The sequence below is a fragment of the Camelina sativa genome, chromosome 9, assembly GCF_000633955.1.
Source record: "Camelina sativa cultivar DH55 chromosome 9, Cs, whole genome shotgun sequence".
Taxonomy (NCBI): Eukaryota; Viridiplantae; Streptophyta; class Magnoliopsida; order Brassicales; family Brassicaceae; genus Camelina; species Camelina sativa.
Window position 1 is genome coordinate 23,855,389 of NC_025693.1, and position 26,540 is coordinate 23,881,928.

Sequence of the window (26,540 nt, forward strand, 5' to 3'; positions counted from 1 at the left end):
AACATATAATACAAATTACTTTCGTGTCATGTATTAGGGGGATCGACGTACTATTTCCCCCTCGGAACTATTTTATTTTGTCAGATCCCCATCAATCTTTGATCTCGTACCAGTTTTCCTTCGAACTTATATTCTCCGTTTATTTCCCCCCGAATCCATACTTCTACGCCTATTTCTCCACCGAACTACGAAACCTCGCATAATTTCTCCATCATATTGGTTATAATGGTTTACTGTTTTGTTTAACCAACTGCTGAACCGTAATAACCAAATTAAATCAAACTAAACCAAATTAAACCAAATTAAACCGGTTTACAACCCATTTACAACCCGATTAAACTATCTAAACCTAAGAAAAACAAAAAAAACACGAAATCCCCAAATCGATTTTGCCCCTTTCTCTCGACGAACCCTAAATTCGCGAAATCACGAAATCGATTTTGCCCCTTTCTCTCGGCGGTTGCGATGGCGATGGTCCCGGTAATTCCCGTTCCTAATCCGCTTCCTGGAGTAGATTTCGACGCAGAAGCTGAGGATCGCGATGAGTTTCATATCAACAAGTTGGCGACAGATTTTACGGAAGCCGAGGAATCGATTCGTCATAACGTGTACCCAGAAAGCGACGATGAGGATAAGGAACGTGTTCCTAGTGGTGGTGCGAGTAGGGGGACTCCCATAGTTCATGGTGATGGTACAATGTACAAAGGGCAAAGCTTCTACAATGGAATCGCTTTTAAGGAGTGTGTTCTCGACTACGCACTTGTATCCGATAGAGATAGAATCAGTTTTAAGTGTGTTGGTGCTAAGGGGAAATGTATGTGGAAAGTTTATGCGGCATGTTTGCACAATGAGTCGATGTGGAGGATTACATTGTACACGAACAAGCATATTTGTGTACCTAATGGAGAGTGTGAAATGTTTAAAGTGCCAGTGATAGCTAGGTTGTTTCTAGATAAGATAAGAGAAGAACCGGAATATTACATGCCTTTGAAGATGGAGCAGACTATAATGGAGAAGTGGAAGATATCAGTTACTAGAGGTCAATGTCAAGCTGCTAGGAGAAAGGCATTGGCATGGATAGAGCTTGAATATGACACTCAATTTGAGCGACTCAGAGACTATGGAGCGGAGATATTGGAAGCAAATAAAGGTTCTGTTGTAGAGGTAGAGACGGTGAAGAACGAGGCTGGACAGGATGTGTTTAAGCGGTTCTATGTATGCTTTGATGCTCTTAGGAGAACATGGAAACAATCTTGCAGACCACTAATAGGAGTTGATGGTTGTTTCTTGAAAGAAAAGATCAAGGGGCAGTTGCTGGTTGCTTTAGGAAGGGATGCTGACAATGCTATCTACCCAATGGCTTGGTGTGTTGTTCAAGTTGAGAACACGGATAATTGGTCATGGTTTGTTAATAGGCTGAAGATCGACTTGGAGTTAGGTGATGGGGATGGTTACATTATGGTGTCTGATCGACAAAAGGTTAGAATGTGATTTGATATGTTTTATATTTTTGACAAAAGGTTACATTATGGTGTCTGATCATGTTTTCTTTGTTTCAGGATTTGATTAAAGCTGTTGAGTTAGAGTTACCAAAGATTGAGCATCGAAAATGTGTTAGGCACATTTATGGTAATCTAAAGAAGAGGCATCCGGATAAGAAGCGGCTGAAGAAACTCCTTTGGGATCTAGCTTGGTGCTACAATAGTAAAGACTATGAAGAGGCATTGGAGAGGATCCATGCATACAATAGTAAAGTTGTTTACTCACACCGAAGGTATCGTCGATTTGGGTTATGGTCGGATTTGGAAGTTTAGGCCACAATTGCTTCTCCATACCAACATCTCTTAGGTACACCAACAACTCTTCCTCTTTCGCGAACATTTGTCGAACAGCTTGAAGATCCAGAGATATTGCTCATGATTTTGAGAGAAATATAGAGAGATTTCTTATTCAATTTTGATTTTTAGGGTTCTTAGTTTCAATTTGGGGATTTTCGTTTTAAAATAGAAGAAGCAGAAGTCGGGTCGGGTTGTATATTTTACCCGGGTTCTAAATTGGTTTCACACCGGTTTAACATGGGTTTCTATCGGGTTTTGTACCAAAACCGTGTAATCGTGGTTCGGTGGGGAAATAGGCGTAGAAGTATGGATTCGGGGGGAAATAAACGGAGAATATAAGTTCGAAGGAAAACTGGTACGAGATCAAAGATTGATGGGGATCTGGCAAGATAAGATAGTTCCGAGGGGGAAATAGAATGTCGGTCCGTATTAGGGATACAATATCCCACATTGGAAGTTGAGTAGGATCTTAAGTGTCCGGTTCGCACATACTCAACCCAATCCACAATCGGCCCAGCCCAATAGTTGACCCGCTGATTCATGCCCGAACATACCTAGATTGATGCCAAAAGAAGCCATCATCTCGAGGGGGCGTATTAGGGATACAATATCCCACATTGGAATTTGAGTAGGATCTCTGTTATCTCTGATCTCTGCTCTGTTCCAGCTCCATTTGTTTTTCTCATCAAAAACAACATCTCTGCTGACTACAATTCTTCTAGTTGTCGGGTTGTACAGTCGATATGCCTTGGATCCAGGTTCGATACCAAGGTGAACTAACGACTGCGAACGGTCATCCAACTTCTTAAGACCTGCAGTATCAGCCTTAGCATAAGCTATACACCCAAACACTCTCAGGTGATCAATGTTTGGCTTTCTCTCTCGCAAACATTCATACGGAGTAATGTTGTTTAATGCCTTAGTAGGCATCCTGTTGATCACATACGTACTGTGACGAACCCATTCTCCCTACAAGTAGTTTGGAACCTCCATGGCTTTGAGAATGCTCCTTGTCATCTCCATGAGAGTCCTATTTCTCCTCTCCACTACGCCATTCTGCTGTGGAGTATACGGAGCTGTCAGATGTTTTCTTATCCCAGCTGATTCACAGAAGACATTGAACTCGTTTGAAGTGAATTCACCACCTCTGTCTGTTCTAAGAGTAATGATTCCTTTTCCAAGTTCCTTCTCCACACTACTCTTGAACGCCTTAAAGCTCCCAAATGCATCACTTTTCTCTTTTATCAAGACAGACCACATATATCTTGAAAAATCATCCACAATAACAAATATATATCTGTTATGTGCTAAGGTTGCAGGTGTTATAGGCCCGCATAGATCAGCATGAAGAAGCTCTAATGGCTTAGAAGCTCGATACAGTGTGCCTTTTGGGAACGACTGCCGTGTTTGCTTCCCAACAATACACGATTCGCACAGCTTCTTCTCTTCTTTAATCTCTGACAAGCCATGAACCATCTTCTGTGTTGACATAGCTTTCAAAGCTTTAAAATTAATGTGGCCAAGCCTAGCATGCCACTTCCAAGTTTCATCCTCTATACGAGAATGTAAACAAACTGGTCTTCCTACCTTAAAACTGATTCTATACAGTCTATTAGTTGATCTCAGAACTCTCACCAACAGTCTGTTGTTTGGATCGTGAACAGTCAACCAATTCTCTCTCATTCGCACATCACAGCCAACTTCTGTAGCCTGTCCTAGGCTCAAGATATTGCTCCTGAGGTCAGGAATGTAGTAAATATCATTCACTAGAACCTGTTCCTCTCCCTTACTCTGAAAAATTATTGATCCTTTACCTCTTATTTCTACACAAGAACCATCTCCAAATTTTACCTTACCTCCAATGTTCTCATTGAGCTCTGCAAAATAATTCTTATGTCATGTCATATGGTTACTAGCTCCATTGTCTAGATACCACATCCCATCCTCCTTGGTGTAGTTTTTCGGAATAACCCTTTCTTCATTCAAGTAGACAATCTCGTGTAAAAACAAAGCTTTGTCAGCTTCCTCTGTTTCTACAGTCTCAATTTTGTTAGCTTCTTGATTTCTCTGAACCTTCTCCGGACATTGCGAGGCATAATGACCCGGTTTGTCATAATAGAAACAGATAATAGTCTTCTCCTTCTTGTCTTGTGTTTTGTTTTGTTCAGTATTAGATCGGTCCTGTGTGTTGTATTGATTGTTGTACTGCGAGTTATTTCTTCCTCTGCCTCTTCCTCGGTAACCTCTTCCTCCATAGCCTCTCCCTCTACCACGTCCTCTGCCTCGAAAACTATTATTACCACTGCTATAGCTTGTCTGATACTGATCTGAATTAGAGAACATCAGTTTCGTTTGAATTTCTTCAGGTAGTCCTTCTCCTGCAATTCTTTCTTCAAACGCTTTTAATCTTCCTACTATATCTTCGAAGCTTGTGGTGTTAAGGTTGAGAACTTGTTCAAGTGAGGCTACCATATGAATAAACTTGCTTCTAGGTAGGCTATTCAAGAACTTTTTCACAAGTCTTGGTTCTTCAATGACCTCACCAAGTGCTCCTGCCTTGGTTGCGATCTCTGACAATTTTCCAGCAAAAACATCGACCTTCTCACCCTCTGTCATTCGTATCTTCTCGAATTCTGACATGAGTGTCTGCAAACGAGCCTCCTTGACACGTTCAGCTCCAAGATTCCTAGACTGGATTGAGTTCCATATCGCTTTAGGTGTACTCAAGTTACCAACCTGCATGGTAAGTGATTCTGGAATCGACTGAAACAACAAAGCAGTAGCTATGTCGTTCTTCTCTTGATCATCCGATCCTGGTTCTATTGTCTCCCACACTTTCTGAATACGCAACATGATCCTCATCCTCATGGACCATACTGTGTAATTCGTGGAGGTCAGAAGGGGACACTGCAGAGAGATTCCTTTCTCTAGCTCCTTTGGTCGTGATGATTCAATTATTTCTCCCATAGTTGTGGTTCAATTTTAACGGCTTCTTTTATCGAATCACAACTTGTTTGAATCAAACCTAGATGCTCTGATACCAAATATAAGATATGAAAGACTTTGTAGAATTATAAGAAAACCATTCTTATTTCATTGCTTAGAAAATCTCCTCTCAAAACTAAACAATGTTTTTCTCTCTTCCTTATATCTTGATCACAACTTGATCACAACTTGATCAATGATATATATAGAGTTTTATTTCCTAACTCTATTTGGACTAAACTAACTCCTAATCCTTTAAGGAATTGTCCTAAGCTTCTTTTGTTGTCCTTATCTTCCTTGGTAAGGATGTCTTGGTCTTTAAGTCTTTGAAGTTTATCCAACATTTTCCCCCTTAAACTTCAAATCTTCTTTCTTCACTTCATGAACTCCTATCAAGCTTCTCATTTCTGCAAATTTTACTCTAGCCAGTGCCTTGGTGAGGATGTCAGCCTTTTGTTCCACCCCTGGTACATGTTCCACACGGATGAGCTCCCTCTCAATGCATTCTCTGATAAAGTAGTACCTTTTATGTATGTGTTTGCTCTTCCCATGGAACACTGGATTCTTTGCAAGTGCAATTGCAGACTTGTTGTCAACATACAACATGATTTGTGCTTCCTTCTTCCCTGTAACCTCGCTTAGTAAATCCTGCAGCCACAAAGCTTGTTTAGCTCCTTCTGTTACTGCCATAAACTCAGCCTCACATGAAGACATAGCAACCGTGTCTTGCTTCCTTGTACACCATGTGATCGGAGTTTCACCAAAGAGAAATAAATGCCCTGTAGTACTTCTCCCATCGTCTTGATCAATGTTGTGGCTGCTGTCGCTAAAGCCAACAATTTCCTTTAGACCTCCTCGTTTATACTTAAGACCATAAGACGATGTACCTTTGAGATATCTCAGAATCTGCTTGATAATTTCTCCATGAGGCTTCCTTGGACTCTGCATATATCTGCTCACAACACTCACTGCAAAAGACAAATCAGGTCGAGTGTGCAACAGATATCTTAAACAACCAACATTTCTTCTAAACAGAGTGGGATCTATCTCTGCTTCATCAAGAGATTTTGAGACCTGTAGTCCAAACTCCATTGGGATTACAGTCGAATTACAGCTTTGTAGTCCAGCTTCTCTCAGGATCCTTAGTGCGTAACCTTCTTTTTTAATGGTGATACCGTCACCTCCTTGATGCACTTCTATTCCGAGATAATACGTGAGTTTACCAAGATCAGACATATCAAACTTTGATGACATCCCTGTCTTAAACTCCTTAATCGATCTGAGATTGTTTCCCGTGATGAACAGGTCATCAACATACACGGCAACAATCAATAGATTTTTTTCCTTTTCCTTTCGATACACTACAGTCTCTTTCAAACACCTCTTGAAACCCAATTCTTTCAGAATTTGATCCAACTTAGTATTCCAGGCTCGGGGAGCTTGCCTAAGACCGTATAGAGCTTTTGACAGCTTGTAAACTCTATGTTCTTCCCCCTTGATCTCAAAACCTTCCGGTTGATCCACAAAAACATCCTCCTTCAGCTCACCGTGCAAGAAAGCTGTCTTTACATCTAAATGATGAATTTCCCATCCTTCTGATGCAGCTATTCCTATCAACATCCTTATAGTCTCCATACGAGCTACAGGAGCAAAGGCTTCTTCGAAATCAACTCCACTCTCCTGCATGTAGCCTTTAGCAACAAGCCTAGCCTTGTGTTTGTTTATTGTACCGTCTGCATTCCTTTTGATCTTAAAAACCCATTTGAGACCAATCACCTTCACACCTTGTGGTCTATCAACAAGTAACCAGGTCTTGTTCTTGTTGATTGAGTCAATCTCATCCTTGCAAGCTAATCTCCAGACTTGCATTCCTTTAGCTTCCGCATAAAAACGTGGCTCATCATTTATCATTAAAAGCATTATCTCACTTTCAATTTCTGCAAGTAAAACATAATCCTCAAACCGTTTTGGTTTCTTAACCTGTCGTTCTGATCTTCTTAAAGTTGTTTGTTGGTTCTCTTGAGTAACAATGGCCTCATCTTCAACTCTGTTTTCAATTCTTTCTTCTCGAGTTAAATCATCCTCTGATTCTGCTCTGTTTTCATCATTTTGATCTCGTTCTGCAGAGTTCGTTGATATCGGTCCTTTTCCAGTATCCTCTATGTTTCCCCATTGCATAAGAAACATCCCCGGTTCTCTGTTATCTCTGATCTCTGCTCTGTTCCAGCTCCATTTGTTTTTCTCATCAAAAACAACATCTCTGCTGACTACAATTCTTCTAGTTGTCGGGTTGTACAGTCGATATGCCTTGGATCCATGTTCGATACCAAGGTGAACTAACGACTGCGAACGGTCATCCAACTTCTTAAGACATGCAGTATCAGCCTTAGCATAAGCTATACACCCAAACACTCTCAGGTGATCAATGTTTGGCTTTCTCTCTCGCAAACATTCATACGGAGTAATGTTGTTTAATGCCTTAGTAGGTATCATGTTAATCACATACGTACTGTGACGAACCCCTTCTCCCCACAAGTAGTTTGGAACCTCCATGGCTTTGAGAATGCTCCTTGTCATCTCCATGAGAGTCCTATTTCTCCTCTCCACTACGCCATTCTGCTGTGGAGTATACGGAGCTGTCAGATGTTTTCTTATCCCAGCTGATTCACAGAAGATATTGAACTCGTTTGAAGTGAATTCACCACCTCTGTCTGTTCTAAGAGTAATGATTTCTTTTCGAAGTTCCTTCTCCACACTACTCTTGAACGCCTTAAAGCTCCCAAATGCATCACTTTTCTCTTTTATCAAGACAGACCACATATATCTTGAAAAATCATCCACAATAACAAATATATATCTGTTATGTGCTAAGGTTGCAGGTGTTATAGGCCCGCATAGATCAGCATGAAGAAGCTCTAATGGCTTAGAAGCTCGATACAGTGTGCCTTTTGGGAACGACTGCCGTGTTTGCTTCCCAACAATACACGATTCGCACAGCTTCTTCTCTTCTTTAATCTCTGACAAGCCATGAACCATCTTCTGTGTTGACATAGCTTTCAAAGCTTTAAAATTAATGTGGCCAAGCCTAGCATGCCACTTCCAAGTTTCATCCTCTATACGAGAATGTAAACAAACTGGTCTTCCTACCTTAAAACTGATTCTATACAGTCTATTAGTTGATCTCAGAACTCTCACCAACAGTCTGTTGTTTGGATCGTGAACAGTCAACCAATTCTCTCTCATTCGCACATCACAGCCAACTTCTGTAGCCTGTCCTAGGCTCAAGATATTGCTCCTGAGGTCAGGAATGTAGTAAATATCATTCACTAGAACCTGTTCCTCTCCCTTACTCTGAAAAATTATTGATCCTTTACCTCTTATTTCTACACAAGAACCATCTCCAAATTTTACCTTACCTCCAATGTTCTCATTGAGCTCTGCAAAATAATTCTTATGTCATGTCATATGGTTACTAGCTCCATTGTCTAGATACCACATCCCATCCTCCTTGGTGTAGTTTTTCGGAATAACCCTTTCTTCATTCAAGTAGACAATCTCGTGTAAAAACAAAGCTTTGTTTTTATCTCTCTTCCTTATATCTTGATCACAACTTGATCAATGATATATATAGAGTTTTATTTCCTAACTCTATTTGGACTAAACTAACTCTTAATCCTTTAAGGAATTGTCCTAAGCTTCTTTTGTTGTCCTTATCTTCCTTGGTAAAGATGTCTTGGTCTTTTAAGTCTTTGAAGTTTATCCAACAGTCTATGGGTCACGACTGTTTCTTCATGTTATTATCCTAGAAGTTTAGAACATACAAATGCATGTAAACGTAAAACAAACAAACAAAAAAATGTAAATTACTTGGTCTCTCTAGACTCTCTACTATATTATTAAAAAGGGTATAAAAAAAAACCTTACAAAAATTATATCTGTAATTATGAAAAAGATAAGCCATGAACGATGTTGTCGTACAAATCTACCAGAAGATCAACAAAGAAGAAAAGTGAAAGATCAAAAAAGAGGATTTATATATTGTACCTATTATTCATGTCTTTTCATTACACCCCCATCTTTCAAAAACCACACCTCTTAATTTTAACACCTTTTAAATCACACCTCTTAGTCTTTGCATCTCTTTGTTGTACCTCTTGGTTTCAAAAATCACATCCATTAATTTTTACACCTTTTAATTTCATGCCTCTATATGTTACACCTCTTTGTTGTACCTCTATGTCTTACACCTCTTTGTTGTACCTATTATTCATGTCTTTTCATTACACCCCTATCTTTCATAAATCACACCTCTTAATTTTAACACCTTTTAAATCACACCTCTTAGTCTTTGCATCTCTTTGTTGTACCTCCTGGTTTCAAAAATCACATCCATTAATTTTTACACCTTTTAATTTCACACCTCTATATGTTACACCTCTTTGTTGTACCTCTATGTCTTACACCTCTTTGTTGTACCTATTATTCATGTCTTTTCATTACACCCCCATCTTTCAAAAATCACACCTCTTAATTTTAACACCTTTTTATTTCATACCTCTATGTCTTACACCTCTTTGTTGTATCTCCATGTTTCTCATCTGTTAATTTTGACACCTTTTTATTTTACACATCTATGTCCTACACCTCTTTGTTTATTATATATTAACTTTTTTGGACAACATAAGTTTCAAAAATTGTTTTCTGAGTACTAAAAGATTGTTTAATTGAAGTGTTTTTTAACTAACAAGCATCAATCTCTACTTCAAGGTAATTTAATATTTTCACTGACCTGTAGTGTTTCTTCGGTTAGATTATTATTATTGTTAGTCGACACTACTAAGTTCATACATTAATCTTAGTTTTGTAAACTTTTAGTCTCTTCAATATTTTTAGCCTTTTTGGTTTTCATGTTTTTGATTCGTTGAATAAATACGCGTGCTATATTTTTTTGCATGGCTAATGTTTTTAATTCTCAATGTGCAGATTTTATTTTTTGACTTTCTGGAAAAACCAAAACCAAGATACGAGAGGCACGATGATATGCAGTGATGCTAAGCCAAATTTTTTTAACAAACATGGTATAATTATAAATTTATATATGTTCTATTATTTAACCTATTTTTTTTTTAACAAACATGGTATAAATGTAAAAATCGTTTTTTAAATGTAGGATGTCCATTAGATATAAATGATCCAGGTTAGTTTCAATTCTTTTGTAAATAAAGTTTTTAAAATTTTAGTTGAATTTTAATTTCTTATACTTTCTGGGTATCAAACATTTTGATAATATATAGAAATATTACAAGTGAGCATGGAAATAGAGAGTGTCGAAAAAAAAGTCAGACATACTTGTGACAACACAAAATCAAATTCTAGAAAGCGTAAGCACGACCAAATGACAAGTCAAGTTAGAAAGAAAAGATCTACTAAAGGTAACTTATTTATTCTTTGATAACTTTCTAATTAATCTGTATATACAATTTTTTTAAAACATAATGTATAACAGTCACTTTTAGAGTGATCTGGAATCTGCAAAAAAAAAGAAAATGCAAGTAATTTCTAAAATTAGTGTTTAACCCAAAGAAGAAAACATCAAAAGGTGAGATATTATTATCACATGTTTCACCACATCGACTTCGTTTTTGCTGTTGTTGATTGAAGAACATGATGGTACCGATTCATAGACATAAGTGGGAAATCAATTCCTAATATATGGTGGATATACGGGTATAAACTTCAATCTAGTGAAAACCGCACACACTTTTCCATCTAGCGGTTTAAAATTATTAATGATCCCAACAGTTGCAAATTATTAATCGTGTTTTTTCGTCGTACCCCCATATTTCAAAGAACACACCTCTTAATTTTTGCATCTCTTTGTTGTACCTCCATGTTTCAAAAATCACATCTATTTATTTTTACGAATTTTTTTATTTCACACCTCTATGTTTACATCTCTTGTACCTCCATGTTTCAAAGATCACATCTATTAATTTTTACACCTTTTTATTTCACACCTCTATGTCTTACACCTCTTTGTTTATTATATAGAAACTTTTCTGGACAACATAAACAAGTTTCAAAAAATTGTTTACTGAGTATTTTCAAAACTTACAAGTTAATAAGTAAAACTGAAGAACTGTTTTATTGAAGTGTTTTTTTAATTTTTTAAATATATAATAGCAAACCCACTTTTTTTGTGTCAACTTTAATCCAATGGATGAGATTAGTTCCACTTTTCCATCTAACGGTTTAAGATTATTAATGATCCCAACAGTTACATATTATTAATTGTGTCTTTTCGTCGTGTCCCCATCTTTCAAAAATTACACCTCTTAAGTTTTGCATCTCTTTGTTGTACCTCCATGTTTCAAAAATCACATCTATTTATTTTTACACCTTTTTTTATTTCATACCTCTATGTTTATACCTCTTTGTTGTACCTCAGTATTTCAAAGATCACATCTAATAATTTTTACACCTTTTTATTTCACACCTTTTTGTTACTCTTTGTTTATATAAAGTTGCAATGTTTTGATCCAACAAATGTTTTGTTCCGTTTTTTACTTGAAATGTAAAATTAATAATGTTAATCATTTCAAGTTTTTACTTTCCCGTGCGGCAATACACGGGCCGACATCCTAGTATTTATAAAAGGTAAAACAGAAAATTTAATGATTTTCTTAATCTGTGTGAAAAATACAAAAATGACACTTAATATGAAACAGAGGGAGTATTAATTTATTTTAAAAATTGAATATTTTGTAAAAAAAATTGAATAATAATAATTTATAGATCTGTTTAAGGTAAAATATGATTACAATTGTAAGATGATTGGGGTAGGCATTGTAGGCTGTAGCGATGAGCGTTCGTAGATTAAGACCACTAATCATCCTGTCATTATGTCCACTCAGCCGTAATTTTAAATTAATTACACAAATCATCATCATCATCATCATCTCTGAACGTATAAATAAATATAAAAACCAGAGGCGTCATTTTACAAGTTGATTCCTTTGTAAATTAATAATTAAAAAAAAAAAAAAAAAACATTTTGCATACTGAATTCAATTTCAAATTAATAAATCTTTCATTTCTTCTTGTCATATCGTACATCATTTTATCTGAATACGCCTCAATTAAAATTAAATCCTCTTCTTGTTCTTCTTTTATTTTTCAACTCAAAGCGGGTTTTAGAGAAAATCCCAAAAAGAAGATTTTAATTTTCTGCAGCTCAATTTCGAATCTCCGGAGTTGATTTTTTTTTGCTCCTTCGTCCGGAGGAAAAAAATGGCTCAGTCGGCGGCGGCGGGGAGAAGCGGAAGGGTTATCGGCGATTACGCGGTGGGTCGACAAATCGGGTCGGGTTCGTTTTCTGTGGTTTGGGAAGGGAGGCACCTTGTCCATGGCACCGTTGTTGCTATCAAGGAGATCGCTATGGCTAGGCTTAATAAGAAGTTGCAAGAGAGTCTTATGTCCGAGATTATTATCTTAAGGAAGATTAATCATCCTAACATCATCCGCTTTATCGACATGATCGAGGTTTTTTTATATTTCTCTCTTGTTGTTTTGAGTGAGTTCTCTTTCGTTGTCTAGTAAGCATAGAACTAGAGAGCAGTCAGGATATGGAATGATGTAGCTCGTATAAGCTGCCATTGCTCTCTCGGTGAGATTGTTAAATGTGTTAGCTTTATTAGATGCTTAGCACTTTCGAGATCCGAAGATGATCATTTGTGTAGGAAATGGTAAATGCTTAAACTGTAGAAAGGTCTAATTGTGGTGAGATTGGTTTTCTGTTTTTATTATATAGGCTCCTGGGAAGATAAATCTGGTGTTGGAGTATTGTAAAGGAGGTGATTTGTCTATGTATATTCACAAACATGGAAGTGTTCCTGAAGCTACTGCTAAGCATTTTATGCTGCAGTTAGGTAAAACTCTGCGAAAGATTCTTCTTCATTTGCTGTTTTGTTTGGAAGCTGTAGAATCGCATTCTCACTCTTTAATCGGATTTTTTTTTGGCTAATAGCGGCTGGCTTGCAAGTTCTTCGTGACAATAATATCATTCACCGTGATTTAAAGCCTCAGGTATGTCTGATAACTCAAAACCCTGATATGATCTTCTCTTGTCAATTAGATCATGACAATACGTGACAGAGCCCTTGCTAAATGATTTTTTCTCTCAAAGGGTTGTACTCTGGACGCTGTAGAAAGTATAATCTTTTAGGTTCCACTAAAATATGTTTTCTTCTTTCTCACTAGCAGAGATAGAGTTTTTTCCCTGAAATTGAAATTCGATTGCTAAGGTTCTTTCGTTCTTGAAACAGAATCTTCTTCTATCCACAGATGATACTGATGCAGCTCTGAAGATTGCTGATTTTGGATTTGCAAGGTACTGTCGTCAGCGCCTTTGTTACACAAACAATTAGTGTGATGTGATGGTCAGAGTTGGTCTTTTATGGTTTCCTTCTGCTTTTCTTGTATCTATATATCTAGTTTTAGGTAATTGCTTTCTTTTTAGCATTCTTATTACACCCCTTTGAGTTTATAATTTGCACTTAAACATCACCCTTTCTTAGCTCAGATCGTTGCAGCCTAGGGGTTTGGCAGAAACTTTATGTGGTTCACCACTGTATATGGCCCCAGAGATTATGCAGCTTCAAAAATATGATGCAAAGGTGCGACTTTTGTTTCTATATGCCACCTAGGTCATTCTTATACCATATATCCTGCTTATAATCTTCCTTGACACACAGGCAGATCTCTGGAGTGTTGGTGCTATATTATTTCAACTTGTGACTGGCAGAACCCCTTTTACAGGAAACAGTCAAATTCAGGTTTTGTATATCAAGTTTCATGAAGATCTAAAATATGTAAATGTTTGTGTTTCGGTGAATGCATTATCGGCTAACATGATCTCCATCTAATGTCCACAGTTGCTCCAGAACATTATAAGATCTACTGACTTACATTTTCCAGTAGACTGTAGAGATTTGAGTACTGACTGTAAAGATCTATGCCAGAAGCTACTGCGTCGTAATCCAGGTAAGCATCTTTGTAAATAAACTTCCAGATTCTATTAGCATATGTGGGTCAATTTAATTTTGAAAAAGTAACAAGAGAATGGGCAAGTCGGGCTATTTTAGTTTTTTTTGTCATGGTCACAGTTTTTGTTTTGTTAAAAAGTATGGCCAAAAAATTTGAAAATGTCCAGTAAAAGTTGGGTGTGTCTTAAACACTCTGGGTGTTGATTTTATATGGAGGTTTTACCATTAAGCTCTCTTCATCTCCTAGGTCTATGTGTTTGTTACCCTTAAAAGTGCTTCGAGGGTCCTTATTTGTTAGTTTTTAACATTTCTTTTGTGGAAATATTCTGTCTGACAGTGGAACGTTTGACGTTTGAAGAGTTTTTTCATCATCCTTTTCTTTCGGGCAAACAATCATATGATTTCACAAGGTAGATCCGGTGCTAGACTAGTTTCTTCTATAATTTGTGGTTCAAACTGTTTTATTGATGATGATTGATGTTGCAGAAGTAGATTAGATTCACAAACAATGAATGATTTTCATTCATCTGGTAGCAGTCCCTCAAGAAATATGGATGACATTTCTCAAGAAGACTGTTTGCCGTTCTTTTTAGATGATGATTCTAGTGGACCTGAGGGAAGTCCTTCATCTTTTAAACATACTTCTCCCATGAAGTCATCTTACGGATTTAGTATTGAGAGAAGGGAGGCAGCATCTAGTCCTTTGAAAAACATGGAACTTACTTCCAGATATAGTAGAGTCAGTCATAGAGCTGAAACCATTAATTTCAAGTTTGAAGGCCATAGATTATCAGATAGAAGCCAATTTAAACCGTCAAGCTTGCCTGATACCAGATCACTTAGTACTCAAGGAAGAGGTAATCAAATTTCTATAATTTGCTTAGCCCATAAAAATAAAATTGCCTTTGGAAAGATGCCTCAGTTTCTAATATACTTCGTTCTGAAGTAGGGGATTCTCCAGACTCAATGGATCAAGATTATGTTCTGATATCTGGACCACCGGTTGATATACCATCATCTTCGTCTGGTTCTCCGAAGCCTTTCAATTACCCATTCAAATCACATTCTCCTCCTGTAGAGTCCATCAAGAGAAATGTATCTACTTTAACGGCTCCTATGCCAATAGCTGGTGCCACTGGCAACAACATTAGTCGATTTGGAAGCTTGGAGAGTCAGAATTATATCCCGGGTACTTCCCATGGCTCTCTGGATCTTGTAGATGCTTTTGAACAGCCATCAACTAACAGTTTGACAAGAATCCGGTCTTTACAAAAGTGTGCAGCAGCAGTAGCAGAATTGGTTCATGAAAGGGTAAGCAACTCGAAATGTAGTTATATAAAGTTTGGCACAAAATCTTGCTAACTTGAGTTTCTGAGCTTTTTCTTTTCATGATTCTTTTATCATAGGATGAAACTGGTAAGCATTTAGAAGCTTTCTCGATCCAACTGGTGGTTCTTGCAATTTGGAATCAAGCACTGCATATCTGTCATACTCAGGCAGTCTCGGGTACAGAAGGAAACCTGCGCCAAGACATTAACAGAGTAAGAAGAAATATCAGCCACGAAGGATCAGAGAAGATATTGTCTCAGATTCAGAAAGAATTTGTCCAGGAGGTTGAGCGTGCTGAAGAACTTGCCAAGTTTATTGAATCTGGTACGCATTTTCTTGGAGTAACCAAACTGCTGAGACAATCTCTCGTTTTTTATTATTAATCAGAATCATTAAAATACAGAGAACATCATTGCAGATAAAATAAAGATGCCGGATGCAATGGAGATAATATTTCAAGCAGCTCTTACTCTCGGCATAAGTGGAGGAGTAAGTTTCTATTTCCTTGATGAAAAATCCCAAACGAATCTGGTTATTGCTGTTTGTTATCTACATTCATTCACAACTAGGAGTGCCCAACCCGGTTTTTGATTTTTGTGAATTGGTTTGTTTGATACGATTTTGGTTTAAGTCTTTAAAGAGTAGAAAAATCCTCTTTTTGTTGAGAATTCAGAGTTTTGACAATTGCAGGTAGATGAAGTGATGGGAGATGCAGAGAACGCAGGAAACCTCTACTCGAAAGCGGTGCGTTTGCTAGTCTTCCTAGTAGTAGAGGCGCAGACTCTGATTCTCAATCCGCCTTTAACACTCACAAACTCAGTACGGTATCGAATCAGAACATATATTGACTCGCTCATAAGCAGATTAAAACATCTTCAATCACATAGAAGAACTTCATATCCTCAGAAGCAATGAAAAGGAGGAACAAACAAATCTGAAATGATTCTCTGGTCTCTTGTCTGTTTGTTAAGTGTATGTAAATTGTAATCATTTAATTGTACAGCCAAAAATGGAAAAGTTATTCTTAATTCTTTTGGGGTTAATCCGGAGGGACTTGTAACATTCTCTTTGTTGTGACGCTCATCAATTGTTTCTACAGATTCATTTAATTTTAATATACTTGACATGAATTTGTTTAGATTTCCATGTATGCTCTAAGGATACTCTAATATATATTGCCAAGTCGATGATTGAACTTTCATTTGTAATTTCTCAAATATGCTTTGTTTTAGCGAAACATTGTACAATGTCACTCATTCGAAAACGCAATTGTGTAGACATCAAAATTGTTACTCATTAAGAGATACAAAGAGCATAAAGCTTGGATCAATGACAGAGCTCTCGAACGAGGCAAAATTGTTATCTAGTGACAGATGCTAATGGATGAGTAAAAAAAATTGTAGATCTTAACACCTAAAAAACTGCAACTACTACTATACACCGGAAGATAATAAAAAACTACTACCGAAGGGAAAATTGTGTTCTGTTTCTTCTTCTCCAAACTCTATAAAGCAGCTTACACTAAAGTATATAAGACAATACTAATGAGGGACGGATGATAAGAGCTTCTTAAGTTCCTCGAATGTCATGAAGGCAATGCCAACACCAGGAACCACTTTGTAGTATTCCGGTAAGATTCCTCTGTATAGCCCTCTCATGCCTTCTGTCTTAAATATGTGTTTGAATGTTCCAAAGAGTCCCGTGGTATACACTCGCGCTCTCCCACCAGCTCCTTCTAACTGCATTCTTCTTCTCACCAGGTCCAATGGGAATGTCGCTACAAAAGTTATCGATTTTAATATAACAAAACTTTCATGTAATGTATATACCAAAAAGGCCATGACTCATCTAATTTTCTTGAGTTACTTAAGCTATGGTAACTAGAGAGAAGGGAGAGATCAGATAAGAAACCTGTCGAGGAAACAATTCCGGAGAGACTGCCACTACCAAGACTAATCGTGACATCTGAATCATTAGGCCTGAAACAAGTTTGAAGACAAACGTATTATGATAGGATAAATTTCGACTTTTATTGGACATACAAACTCACTAGGCAATAATATTGATATTCAAATCCCAAAATAAAGATGCATTTACCTATGAGAGCGCCAAAATGTTTTAAAAGACTCATACGCTGCAAAGCTGATTGCAAGGCTTGGACCGACACCCTGCAATTTAAAAGATGTACCAAGAAGCTTAAAGATAAGCCATTTTGATCCTCAGCATGGTATGCATTATCAAGAGATCATATCTATACTCTTAACTGAACAGCTTACACAAGGATTAAAATTCTTAGTACATATACGTCCCTTTATCATGTGCTTTAACCACCTATTTAGACAGCCTAATTGGATATTTGGACCACCTAGGACACTCCCATCTACACTAGCAGGCACCTTAAGGAAAATTGCAGTGGGAGGTATTGGCTAAACGGCTACCTATACCGACTAATTCAACACTACCAAGGAGTTAACAATCAGCACAGTTCATTCAGAAGAACAAGGGTAAGCAAATAAAACGTACCAACAATGTTGCACCAAGTCCTTTATAGAAACCCCAAATTCCCTCTTCTCTGCAAATGGTACGGAAGGCATGCCCAACACCCTGATAATAGATTGTCTTTCTCTGGAAAGGATCAAATAAAAATGCTTTCAAGAAAAGGGAAGACAAATAACACTGCTTATGTCAAGAGTTAAAATAAAATTTGATAACACAATTACCTGTGCAGAGAGCCGTGTCCTTACAAGATCGAGAGGGTAGGTAGCTGTAGCAGCCGTTAGTCCAGCCAAGCCACCACTTACAAAGTGCACAGAAGTGTCCACAGCTGCATTTCCTTTATAATTCTGCAAGACTGGATTTGATTTGAAGAACTGTAAACAAAAAAAAGGCAAGGGCAAGTCTGAGAGACGAATCAGCATGAAACAGCTATCAGACCACAGTCTAAAATAAAAGAGACTTGAACGCACTCACTTTCTTGTATTCGTCATATGCGTAGAAGTTAACTGCGCCATAGGGAAGCCGATGAGCTACAGTAACCATGTTTCCTTTCCAAAATGCTCTGAAACCTTCCTCCTTGACAATACGGGAAGCTTCATGCCAAATGTTTGGACTGCTCAAAATTGCAGCTTCCGACTGCATCCCTTGTATCTGAAGATAACATATCAAACACAACAACAAAATCATACCATTCCTCAAACCTCACGAATCATTCATATAATAAAGTCCTTACAGGGTAAGTCAAAGTTTCCTTTTTTATCTTTCATTTAAGGATCCTTACACTAGCCCGCACACAACCAAATCAAACAAGCATCAAAACTCAGATGCCTCAACATTAACTAAGCTGTAAAAAAAAAGAAGAGAGTACCTGAAACAGGATGGTGAGGCGAGCAAGAGGAGCGGTGCAAGTCTTACTAAAAGCGCCGGCAATTCCTCCGGCGACAAGTCGCTCGACGGTACCGAAATGCCCTTGCTGCTGATTCAACGACTGTTTATTACTTTGGTGATGGCAGCTTTGCGTCTGAGTCTGCGGTTGTTGCTGTAACAGAAGCTTCCTGTTTCCGGCGTCGACAACGCTGGCGGTGGCGGTGGCCGTATTAAGAGCTCTCTGTCCTCCTTCCACCACTACACCGACTCTAGCTTCCATATTGGTTTCTCTATCTCTCCTCCTAGATTACTTTGTGGATGATTCGGCTGAATTCGCATCAATTATATTAGAATCTCTCTTGTATTTGAATTTCGCGACCGGAGACTGAAAAGAAATCAAACGTGGAGAATGGTTTTGTTTGAATTTTGCGATCGGAGATTTGAAATAAATCAAACCATGGATGGAGAAGGTAGTAAACCCTATAGGAAAACCCCTAAAACCTGGTCGGTGAAGGCAGAAGGGTATTTTGGTCAAACACCTCGCAACATTTGTTGGTTCAGACAATAATTAAAAAAAAAAAAAACAAATTTGATTAAATAATTTAAACCGGTTTATAATGAGTCTTCATGTGCATGTGTACAAAAAGCCCTAATAAAGGGGGCAGATAGCAATACAACTTTTCTGTGTTATCATCTCTCACAGCAGCTTCAATGTCTCTCGAAGAGTTTTCCAGTAACTACGGCGACGTGACTCTTAACGAGTTGCAATCGACGGCGGATCCGAAAGCAGGGAAATGGAGAGAGGCTGTTGAAGGCAAAGAGTGGACCGATGTGAGCGATTTGGTTGAAGAGATGGCCGGATCTGAGGTTCTGATCAGAGGACGAATTAATCGTCTAAAGTCTAGCAAAGTGTTGTTTTTGATCTTGAGGCAAAGTGGATTCACTGTTCAGTGCGTTGCCAAGCAATCGGAGGAGACTGACGTTATGATTAAATACCTCAAGCAGCTCAGTTGCGAATCATTTGTCGATGTCATCGGTGTCGTTGTTATTCCCAAGGATCCTGTCAAGGGAACTACGCAGCAGGTTTGTGTTTTCTTCTTCTCCTCCTCCTCTCAATTCGTTTGATTGATTCGGTTATGTTATTGCAGGTTGAGATTCAAATGAGAAAAGTGTACTGCGTCAACAAAGCCTTGACAAGATTACCAATTACTGTGGAGGATGCTGCCCGAAGTGAAGAAGACATTGAAAAATCTCTTAAGGTATATATATATGGTTACTGTTTCAGAGATTAATTTAGGCCTGGGCAAATGGAGCAAACCGAATAAACCGATCCGAGAAAACCGAATGTTTTCGGTTATCGGTACCAACCAGTTAGAGAGGGACAAACCAATCGGTCAAATTAATTAGAAAATTCGGATGTCGGTTCGGTTCGGTTCGGTAATTGGACCGGATTAGTTTACTTGGACCGAGATTATGCAGCCATATATAAGGATAATAACTCTCACTAACCCTAAGTAACCCGTGTTTTCTCATTTCTTATCCGCCTCTTGCGAAACAAAAGAACAAAGAAGATATTGGGTTTTTGCGAATTCTGACCTAAAAGCTTATGAATCTCTTATAGTAAGTTTAGTTCTTCCTCTTTGTTCTTTCTTTCTAATCAATAATTCGTTTTTCTTTGCTCCATTCATTCATCTGGATAATCTTTGATTTTGAATTCTAAACCCTAATCCTAAAATTCCCCAAATCGATTTCGATTTGGGGAATTTTAGGGTTAGGGTTTAGACTTCAGAAGCAGAGGTTGTCGCTACTCTCTACCATTCATTCCTCTTGATAATCTGTGATTTCGAATTATAAACCCTAACCCTAAAATTTCCCAAATCGAAATCGATTTGGGAAATTTTAGGGTTAGGGTTTATAATTCAAAATTAGAGTTTTTCTTCTTTTGTTATCGGGTTATTGTGTTTGTTTATCGATTGTAACATATTACATTATTACTTATTAGGGTTAAGGTTCAGTTTTTAAACATATTATCGGATTTGTCTTTTGTTATCGGCTTTGTCTTGTTGGTTTGTTGTCCTTGTGTTCTATTTTATTGTGTTTGTATTGGGTTGTTTGTTCTGTTGTGTTACTTGTGTATATATATAATTGTATATCGTTTGCAACATATTAGGATTAGTCGATTAGAGCTTGGTTGATGAACTTTCAAATAAGTATGTTTATGTGAGTTATGTCTTTTGTTTATGGTCTTTGTGTTCTATTGTGTTGTCTGTTGTGTTTGGTTTTTATAATTTCAAATAAGTCTGTTTATGTGAGTTTTGTCTGTTGTTTATGGTCCTTGTGTTATCTGTTGTGCATGTATATCGGTTGTTTAATGGTTGTAAACGCTGATTGTGTGTTTTATGTTCTGTAGATGAATGAAGAGCACAATGAGATGGAGCCGCCGGTTCCACCTGAACCTACTGAAGAGGTTCTAACAGGGAACACTCGTAAAGAACCTGGCACTGCTGCTGCTAAACCACCAAGACCTCGAAAGAAGAAGTATGCTAAAAGGGCGCTCATATGGCAACATTTTCTGGAAAAGGATGATGTTTCTAGTAAGAGCTTTTGTAAGTATTGCGCTGCAGAGATCGGTTGTGATTCAAAAACAGCTGGAACTAGTCCGATGATAGGCCACTTAGCTAGGTGTAAACAATACAAGGATTTTGATGAGAAGGAAAAACAGAAGGTGCTCAGTGGTGACAGTAATGGGAATCTGAAGGTGATCAAGTTTGATCCGGTTATGTTTAGGAGAGCTGTTAATGAAATGGTTGTTGTCAGTGAGTTGCCGTTTTCGTTTGTCGAGTCTGAGGGATGGAAACGTTTCTGTTTCAATGTGTTACCTCTCTACAAGACTATCTCGAGAAGGACTTGTATGAGAGACATTGTTGCACTCTATCTGGAAGAGAAGAGAGCTTTGAAGGATCAGTTTACTGCTGCGAACCAGAGGGTTTCTCTGACTACAGACATATGGACTTCTCCTACAACCTCTACCAACTATATGGTGATCACAGCGCACTGGATTAATGCTCAGTGGGAAATGCAGAAAAGAATCCTCAGTTTTAAGGTTGTAACAGATCATAAGGGAGATACTATTGCTGGACAATTGATGGATTGCATAGACGACTGGGGGATTGAGAAGATTTTTACAATCACTGTTGATAACGCAAAGAATAACGACAAGGCGCTGGAAATTTTCACAGATGCGTTAAGGCTGAGAGGAGGAGAAGCACTAGTCAGAGGTGGTGATTTTCTACACATGCGGTGTTGTGCACACATACTAAATCTGATTGTTGGGGATGGTTTGAAGAAGGCCAATTCTAGTATAGTTGCTATAAGGAATGCAGTCAAGTATGTCAGGTCATCCTTTAGTAGACTTAGATCTTTTGCAATGAGGTGTGAGACAGGAAAGGTATGTAGAGGCAGCTTGCCATTAGATGTTGTCACACGCTGGAATTCAACTTATCTGATGCTAACTGCAGCTATCAAGCTGAGGGTAGCGTTTGAGAAAATGGCGAGTGAAGATAAGTTGTATTGTGACTACTTCGAAGAAGTAGATGAGAAGGAGAAAGCAAAAAGGATTGGACCACCAACATCAGCTGATTGGGAGGAAGCTTCAAGATTGGTTAAATTTCTGAAAGTGTTCTACAAGGCTACTTTGACATTCTCAGCTTCAAAGACAGTAACTTCTACATTGTGTTACAGTGAAATTGTTGACATTGAGAGGAATCTAACCGCTAAGTCTTCTAGTCCTGATTTGGAGATCCGAAAGCAAGGTTATGTAATGAGGCACAAGTTTGAGAAGTACTGGGATGGATTGCATAACATGAATCCTCTAGTGATTATAGCCAGTGCCTTTGATCCTCGCAACAAAATGGAGTTTGCTGGACTCTGCTTCGAACAGCTCTATGGCAAGGACACAGTAGAAAGTAAGCAACTTGAGTCTTCAGTTTCAAGTGCAATGAAGCAGTTGTATGAAGATTATAGTCTTAGGCTGAGTGAACCAGTAGTCGATGCAGATCCTCCAGATTTTGAGCCTACGGTCATGTGTGACATTTCGGATGATGATGATTGTGAGCTGATGGAGTCACTTTACAATCAGTTGGTTGGTTGTAAGAAAAAAGAACCCGGCTGCAATGACATACAGGCCTATTTGACTGAAAAAACTGAGGTAAGAGTTGAAAACAGTTTGGGGTTACCTTTTGATGTTCTCAGTTGGTGGAGGTGCAATAGTTCTAAGTTCCCAATCTTGTCAGAACTTGCTAGAGATGTTCTAGCAATTCAAGTCTCATCAGTGGCTTCTGAGTCAGCTTTTAGTACAAGTGGTCGAGTGTTAGACTCTTATAGGAGTTCCTTAACTCCTTACATGGTTGAGGTTTTGATATGTGCACAGCAATGGCTAAGGTGTTCATATAAGTCAGAAGCACAAGTATCAAACTTGGTGCAAATGTTGGAAGAGGTTGAGTTTCTGGAATCTCTTGGTAAGTATCACTAAGTTTCTTTACTATGTTTTCAATTTGATACTGGAATCTTTTGTAATTTCTCTTCTTTTCTTGTGTAGATTCTCGGAATTCAGTGGCAGCTCCTCCATGATTCTACAAAGTATGGTACGTAGGTGTTTAGTTTAGTGTTTGCTTACTTGTGTCTTGCATTAAAGTCTATATTCTAGTTTCTAATTATGTATTTGATTTACATTGTTAAGTTTATGTTTGCTTTTGTTTCTTTATTAGATTTGTTAAGTCTTTTGTTATGGTTTTCATGGTGCACAGGTAGTAGATAGGAAGCTGCTCTTTTGCCTACTTTTGGATGCGGATTGGCAGCCTTAACAGAGGACTGGATATAACTGACTTGGAAGCCGATTTTTTGAGTACTTTTTGATGCAGATTATCATGCTTCGTGTAACTTCTACAACTTTCTAATAGTTACTAACGTACATGATGTAATGCTAGCTTTAAACTTGATACAATGCTAGCTGAGCAGCTTCTTTAATGGTTTGTAAAGCTTCCTAGATGAGAAGCAACCATATTTTTAAGCTTTTGTACTTGTTTTCCTTTGTTTTCTCTTTCAACAGGTTTATTTCGGGTTAAATTAACCGAAATATGAACAATTTCTGCTAATCTCGGAAGGTAATATAAATCAGGTATCCGAACCGAACAAACCGAGTACCGACCGATCCGAAACCGAAATTAATTTCGGTTCAATTCGGTGACATTATTAACAACCCGAATTTTGCTTAAACCGAATAACCCGACCCGTTTAACCCGTTTGCCCACCCCTAGATTAATTAGTTGGAGTTAGCTGGTACAATATTTCCTGTGCCTTCTTCTTATATATGCTTCTATCATGGTGTTCACACAAGCTGTTGTTTGCAGGATAATAAAAAGGCAGCTCCTCGTGTCAATCAGGATACACGTTTGAATAATAGAGTGATTGACATCAGAACACCTGCTAATCAAGCCATCTTCCGCCTTGTGTGCCATGTCGAAAATGTAAGGCCCTTGATCTTTTTAAAAACATGGAAGAGGAGATCATTTGTTTGCATATCTTTTAGTAACAGATGGTTTGGTAAAAATATTTGTGTATGCCTCATGACTAGGATAGGAGTCACTATAGAAGTGTTTTATCATCAGTAGCATGCATGGTTTGATCTTTCCGCGATATGGTTTACTTTGTTCTACCTATGTTGCTTTACTGAATTAGCTATCACTTTTTTTTTAGTTTTTCAGAGAAAAATTACTATCCAAAGCTTTTGTTGGTATCCACACACCGAAACTCATGGCCGGTAGTAGTGAAGGAGGTTCTGCTGTATTTAGGTTGGAATGCAAAGGACAGCCTGCTTGTCTAGCTCAGTCTCCTCAGCTGCACAAGCAAATGGCTATATGTGGTGACTTGCGACGCGTCTTTGAGATTGGTCCTGTTTTCAGAGCAGAAGACTCCTTCACTCATAGACATCTGTGTGAATTTGTGGGTCTTGATGTGGAGATGGAGATTCACAAACACTATTCTGAGGTAAGAATACTGCGCTATTCACTCATCAAGTATCTTGTATTCTGCCAGCAGTAGTGCTAATATCTCTTGTTTGTGCAGATAATGGACCTTGTGGACGAGTTATTTGTGTTTATATTCACTAGTTTGAACGAGAAGTGCAAAAAGGAACTGGAAGCTGTTGGAAAGCAATACCCATTTGAACCTTTGAAGGTAAAACCATGTGCAGTATAAGAAAGACAGAAAAATGAGTTTTTGTATCTTTTTGGATTCTGATTAATTGGTGCTAATATGCAGTTTCTTGAAAAGACATTGAGGTTAACGTTTGAAGAAGGGGTTCAAATGCTTAAGGTATATATGACTTGTTTTTTTTTTTTTTTGTATTTTATCTGAGTTTTTCGAATGGACTACCAATAATAATTGATTTGTTGACAGGAAGCTGGTGTGGAGGTTGATCCTTTTGGTGATCTAAACACTGAATCTGAGAGAAAACTTGGCCAGCTTGTATTGGAAAAGTAATACATCACTTTTATCTACCGCTCTGCTCTGTTTGATATCATTTGTCATTTTCAAATTTAGTTATGTATCTCACAATTACAAAGTTGGTTCTAACGTACTATGGTGTTGTTGTTTTCGATAGGTACAACACTGAATTCTATATTCTGCATCGGTATCCTACGGCAGTTAGGCCTTTCTACACAATGCCTTGTGCTGATAATCCTCTTTACAGCAACTCCTTTGATGTCTTCATCAGAGGTGCTATTCTTTTTTACCTTGTCTGTTGTCACTAATTACGTTACTGCACATTTTGATACTTAACTTTATGTGTTCTCTGTCCTAAGGTGAGGAGATCATATCAGGAGCACAACGTGTCCATATCCCAGAAGTCTTGGAGAAACGTGCAGGGGAATGCGGGATTGATGTCAAGACAATATCCACATACATCGATTCATTCAGGTAAAATGTTACAAACTGAACCAGCTCGATCGGTTCCGTACACTTGTTTATATCTGAGTTGTTGTTGTTTCTCTAAGCAGAGACAATTGATACAAATCATCATGTTGTTGACAGGTATGGTGCGCCTCCACACGGTGGATTTGGAGTTGGGCTGGAGCGAGTGATCATGCTTTTCTGTGCACTGAACAACATCCGGAAAACATCGCTCTTCCCTCGCGACCCCCAAAGGCTTACACCCTAATGTCTTTTCAACTCAAAGCTGCTATTGAGAGTTTNAAAATTTTTCTTTTTTTTTTTTTTTTTTGTGAAAATTTTTAGAATGTACTTGTTGCCATCTTCTTGTCCTTGTTATAAAGTGAATCTTGATTCTAGCTGTGTGAATGCTTATGTTACATAGACTTTGTCGAGTAAGTAAGTCATGGTTGCACACTTTCGTTTGATTGTTTCTTGGGCTATATTAATCTGTAACCCCAGAAAAAAAAAAATTATATCTGTAGCCCTTTTTATTTCATATTTAGTTCTCTCTTCTCTCTTTATTTTTTTTTCCTTAGTTATCCTTTTTTTTATGTTAACTACAGAATTGCCATTAGACACAAAATTATTTTATCTCTTTATAAAATCAATGATATGATATCAATAACACTGTTCCGGCCAATATATATATCAATAAGACATTAGGGTGTATTCATCTGAGATTGTCAATTTAATTATGTATTTTGTGTCTAATTGACAATCTCAGATGAATACATAATTAAATTATAAAGAGATAAAATAATTATTTTATGTTATTGAAATGCCATTAGACACAAAATTATTTTATCTCCTTTTTTTTATGTTAACTACAGAAATGCCATTAGACACAAAATTATTTTATCTCTTTATAATTTAATTATGTATTCATCTGTTCTGGCCAATAATACTGTTCATCTGAGATTGTCAATTTAATTATGTATTCAGTTAACATGATAACAAAATATATATATATATATATATATATATATAT

At 37.7% G+C, this 26,540-nt stretch overlaps 4 protein-coding genes and 1 long non-coding RNA gene across 7 annotated transcripts; 4 read left to right on the forward strand and 1 right to left on the reverse strand.

The window, feature by feature from the left end:
• On the forward strand, positions 466–1,814 carry LOC104715642. Its single transcript, XM_010433034.1, has 2 exons — positions 466–1,479; positions 1,560–1,814. The coding sequence occupies exons 1-2, from the start codon at positions 466–468 to the stop codon at positions 1,812–1,814; spliced, it is 1,269 nt and encodes a 422-aa protein (XP_010431336.1).
• Positions 11,882–16,336, forward strand: LOC104711966 (serine/threonine-protein kinase ATG1b). Of its 3 annotated transcripts, none has more exons than XM_010428751.2 (13): positions 11,882–12,365; positions 12,634–12,751; positions 12,850–12,908; positions 13,148–13,212; positions 13,405–13,498; positions 13,577–13,657; positions 13,757–13,865; positions 14,205–14,277; positions 14,354–14,724; positions 14,814–15,178; positions 15,274–15,520; positions 15,615–15,685; positions 15,887–16,336. In XM_010428751.2, exons 1-13 carry the CDS (start codon positions 12,114–12,116, stop codon positions 16,109–16,111), a joined length of 2,130 nt encoding a protein of 709 aa, XP_010427053.1. In that variant the 5' UTR covers positions 11,882–12,113; the 3' UTR covers positions 16,112–16,336. The 3 variants fall into 3 exon arrangements, with proteins under 3 accessions (XP_010427053.1, XP_010427054.1, XP_019084861.1); XM_010428752.2 differs by having other exon boundaries at positions 12,114–12,365; positions 14,817–15,178; positions 15,887–16,111; XM_019229316.1 differs by lacking the exon at positions 11,882–12,365 and having other exon boundaries at positions 12,719–12,751; positions 13,167–13,212.
• On the reverse strand, positions 16,471–19,008 carry LOC104711968 (mitochondrial substrate carrier family protein B-like). The gene is made up of 7 exons (XM_010428753.2): positions 18,561–19,008; positions 18,167–18,343; positions 17,917–18,066; positions 17,720–17,821; positions 17,294–17,364; positions 17,108–17,175; positions 16,471–16,973 (listed from the first exon to the last, which is right to left on the reverse strand). The coding sequence occupies exons 1-7, from the start codon at positions 18,837–18,839 to the stop codon at positions 16,738–16,740; spliced, it is 1,083 nt and encodes a 360-aa protein (XP_010427055.1). The 5' UTR covers positions 18,840–19,008; the 3' UTR covers positions 16,471–16,737.
• On the forward strand, positions 19,255–25,778 carry LOC104715643 (aspartate--tRNA ligase 2, cytoplasmic-like). The gene is made up of 10 exons (XM_010433036.2): positions 19,255–19,642; positions 19,708–19,818; positions 23,968–24,084; positions 24,314–24,604; positions 24,683–24,793; positions 24,878–24,931; positions 25,016–25,095; positions 25,221–25,336; positions 25,423–25,537; positions 25,652–25,778. The coding sequence occupies exons 1-10, from the start codon at positions 19,271–19,273 to the stop codon at positions 25,776–25,778; spliced, it is 1,494 nt and encodes a 497-aa protein (XP_010431338.1). The 5' UTR covers positions 19,255–19,270.
• On the forward strand, positions 22,801–23,639 carry LOC104711967. Its single transcript, XR_755457.2, has 3 exons — positions 22,801–23,076; positions 23,157–23,202; positions 23,365–23,639. It is a non-coding gene; the product is annotated as an uncharacterized LOC104711967 (long non-coding RNA).

Bases quoted from the DNA above. Each gene is read 5' to 3' on its own strand.
- LOC104715642 (XM_010433034.1), top strand. From the start codon at position 466: ATGGCGATGGTCCCGGTAATTCCCGTTCCTAATCCGCTTCCTGGAGTA. The intron at 1,480-1,559 runs GTTAGAATGTGA...TCTTTGTTTCAG, and splicing joins TGGTGTCTGATCGACAAAAG to GATTTGATTAAAGCTGTTGA.
- LOC104711966 (XM_010428751.2), top strand. From the start codon at position 12,114: ATGGCTCAGTCGGCGGCGGCGGGGAGAAGCGGAAGGGTTATCGGCGAT. The intron at 12,366-12,633 runs GTTTTTTTATAT...TTTATTATATAG, and splicing joins GCTTTATCGACATGATCGAG to GCTCCTGGGAAGATAAATCT. The intron at 15,521-15,614 runs GTACGCATTTTC...ACATCATTGCAG, and splicing joins TGCCAAGTTTATTGAATCTG to ATAAAATAAAGATGCCGGAT.
- LOC104711968 (XM_010428753.2), bottom strand. From the start codon at position 18,839: ATGGAAGCTAGAGTCGGTGTAGTGGTGGAAGGAGGACAGAGAGCTCTT. The intron at 18,067-18,166 runs GTGAGTGCGTTC...TTTTGTTTACAG, and splicing joins CATATGACGAATACAAGAAA to TTCTTCAAATCAAATCCAGT. The intron at 17,365-17,719 runs GTACGTTTTATT...TTTAAATTGCAG, and splicing joins GACTTGGTGCAACATTGTTG to GGTGTCGGTCCAAGCCTTGC.
- LOC104715643 (XM_010433036.2), top strand. From the start codon at position 19,271: ATGTCTCTCGAAGAGTTTTCCAGTAACTACGGCGACGTGACTCTTAAC. The intron at 19,643-19,707 runs GTTTGTGTTTTC...ATGTTATTGCAG, and splicing joins TCAAGGGAACTACGCAGCAG to GTTGAGATTCAAATGAGAAA. The intron at 25,337-25,422 runs GTGCTATTCTTT...CTCTGTCCTAAG, and splicing joins CTTTGATGTCTTCATCAGAG to GTGAGGAGATCATATCAGGA.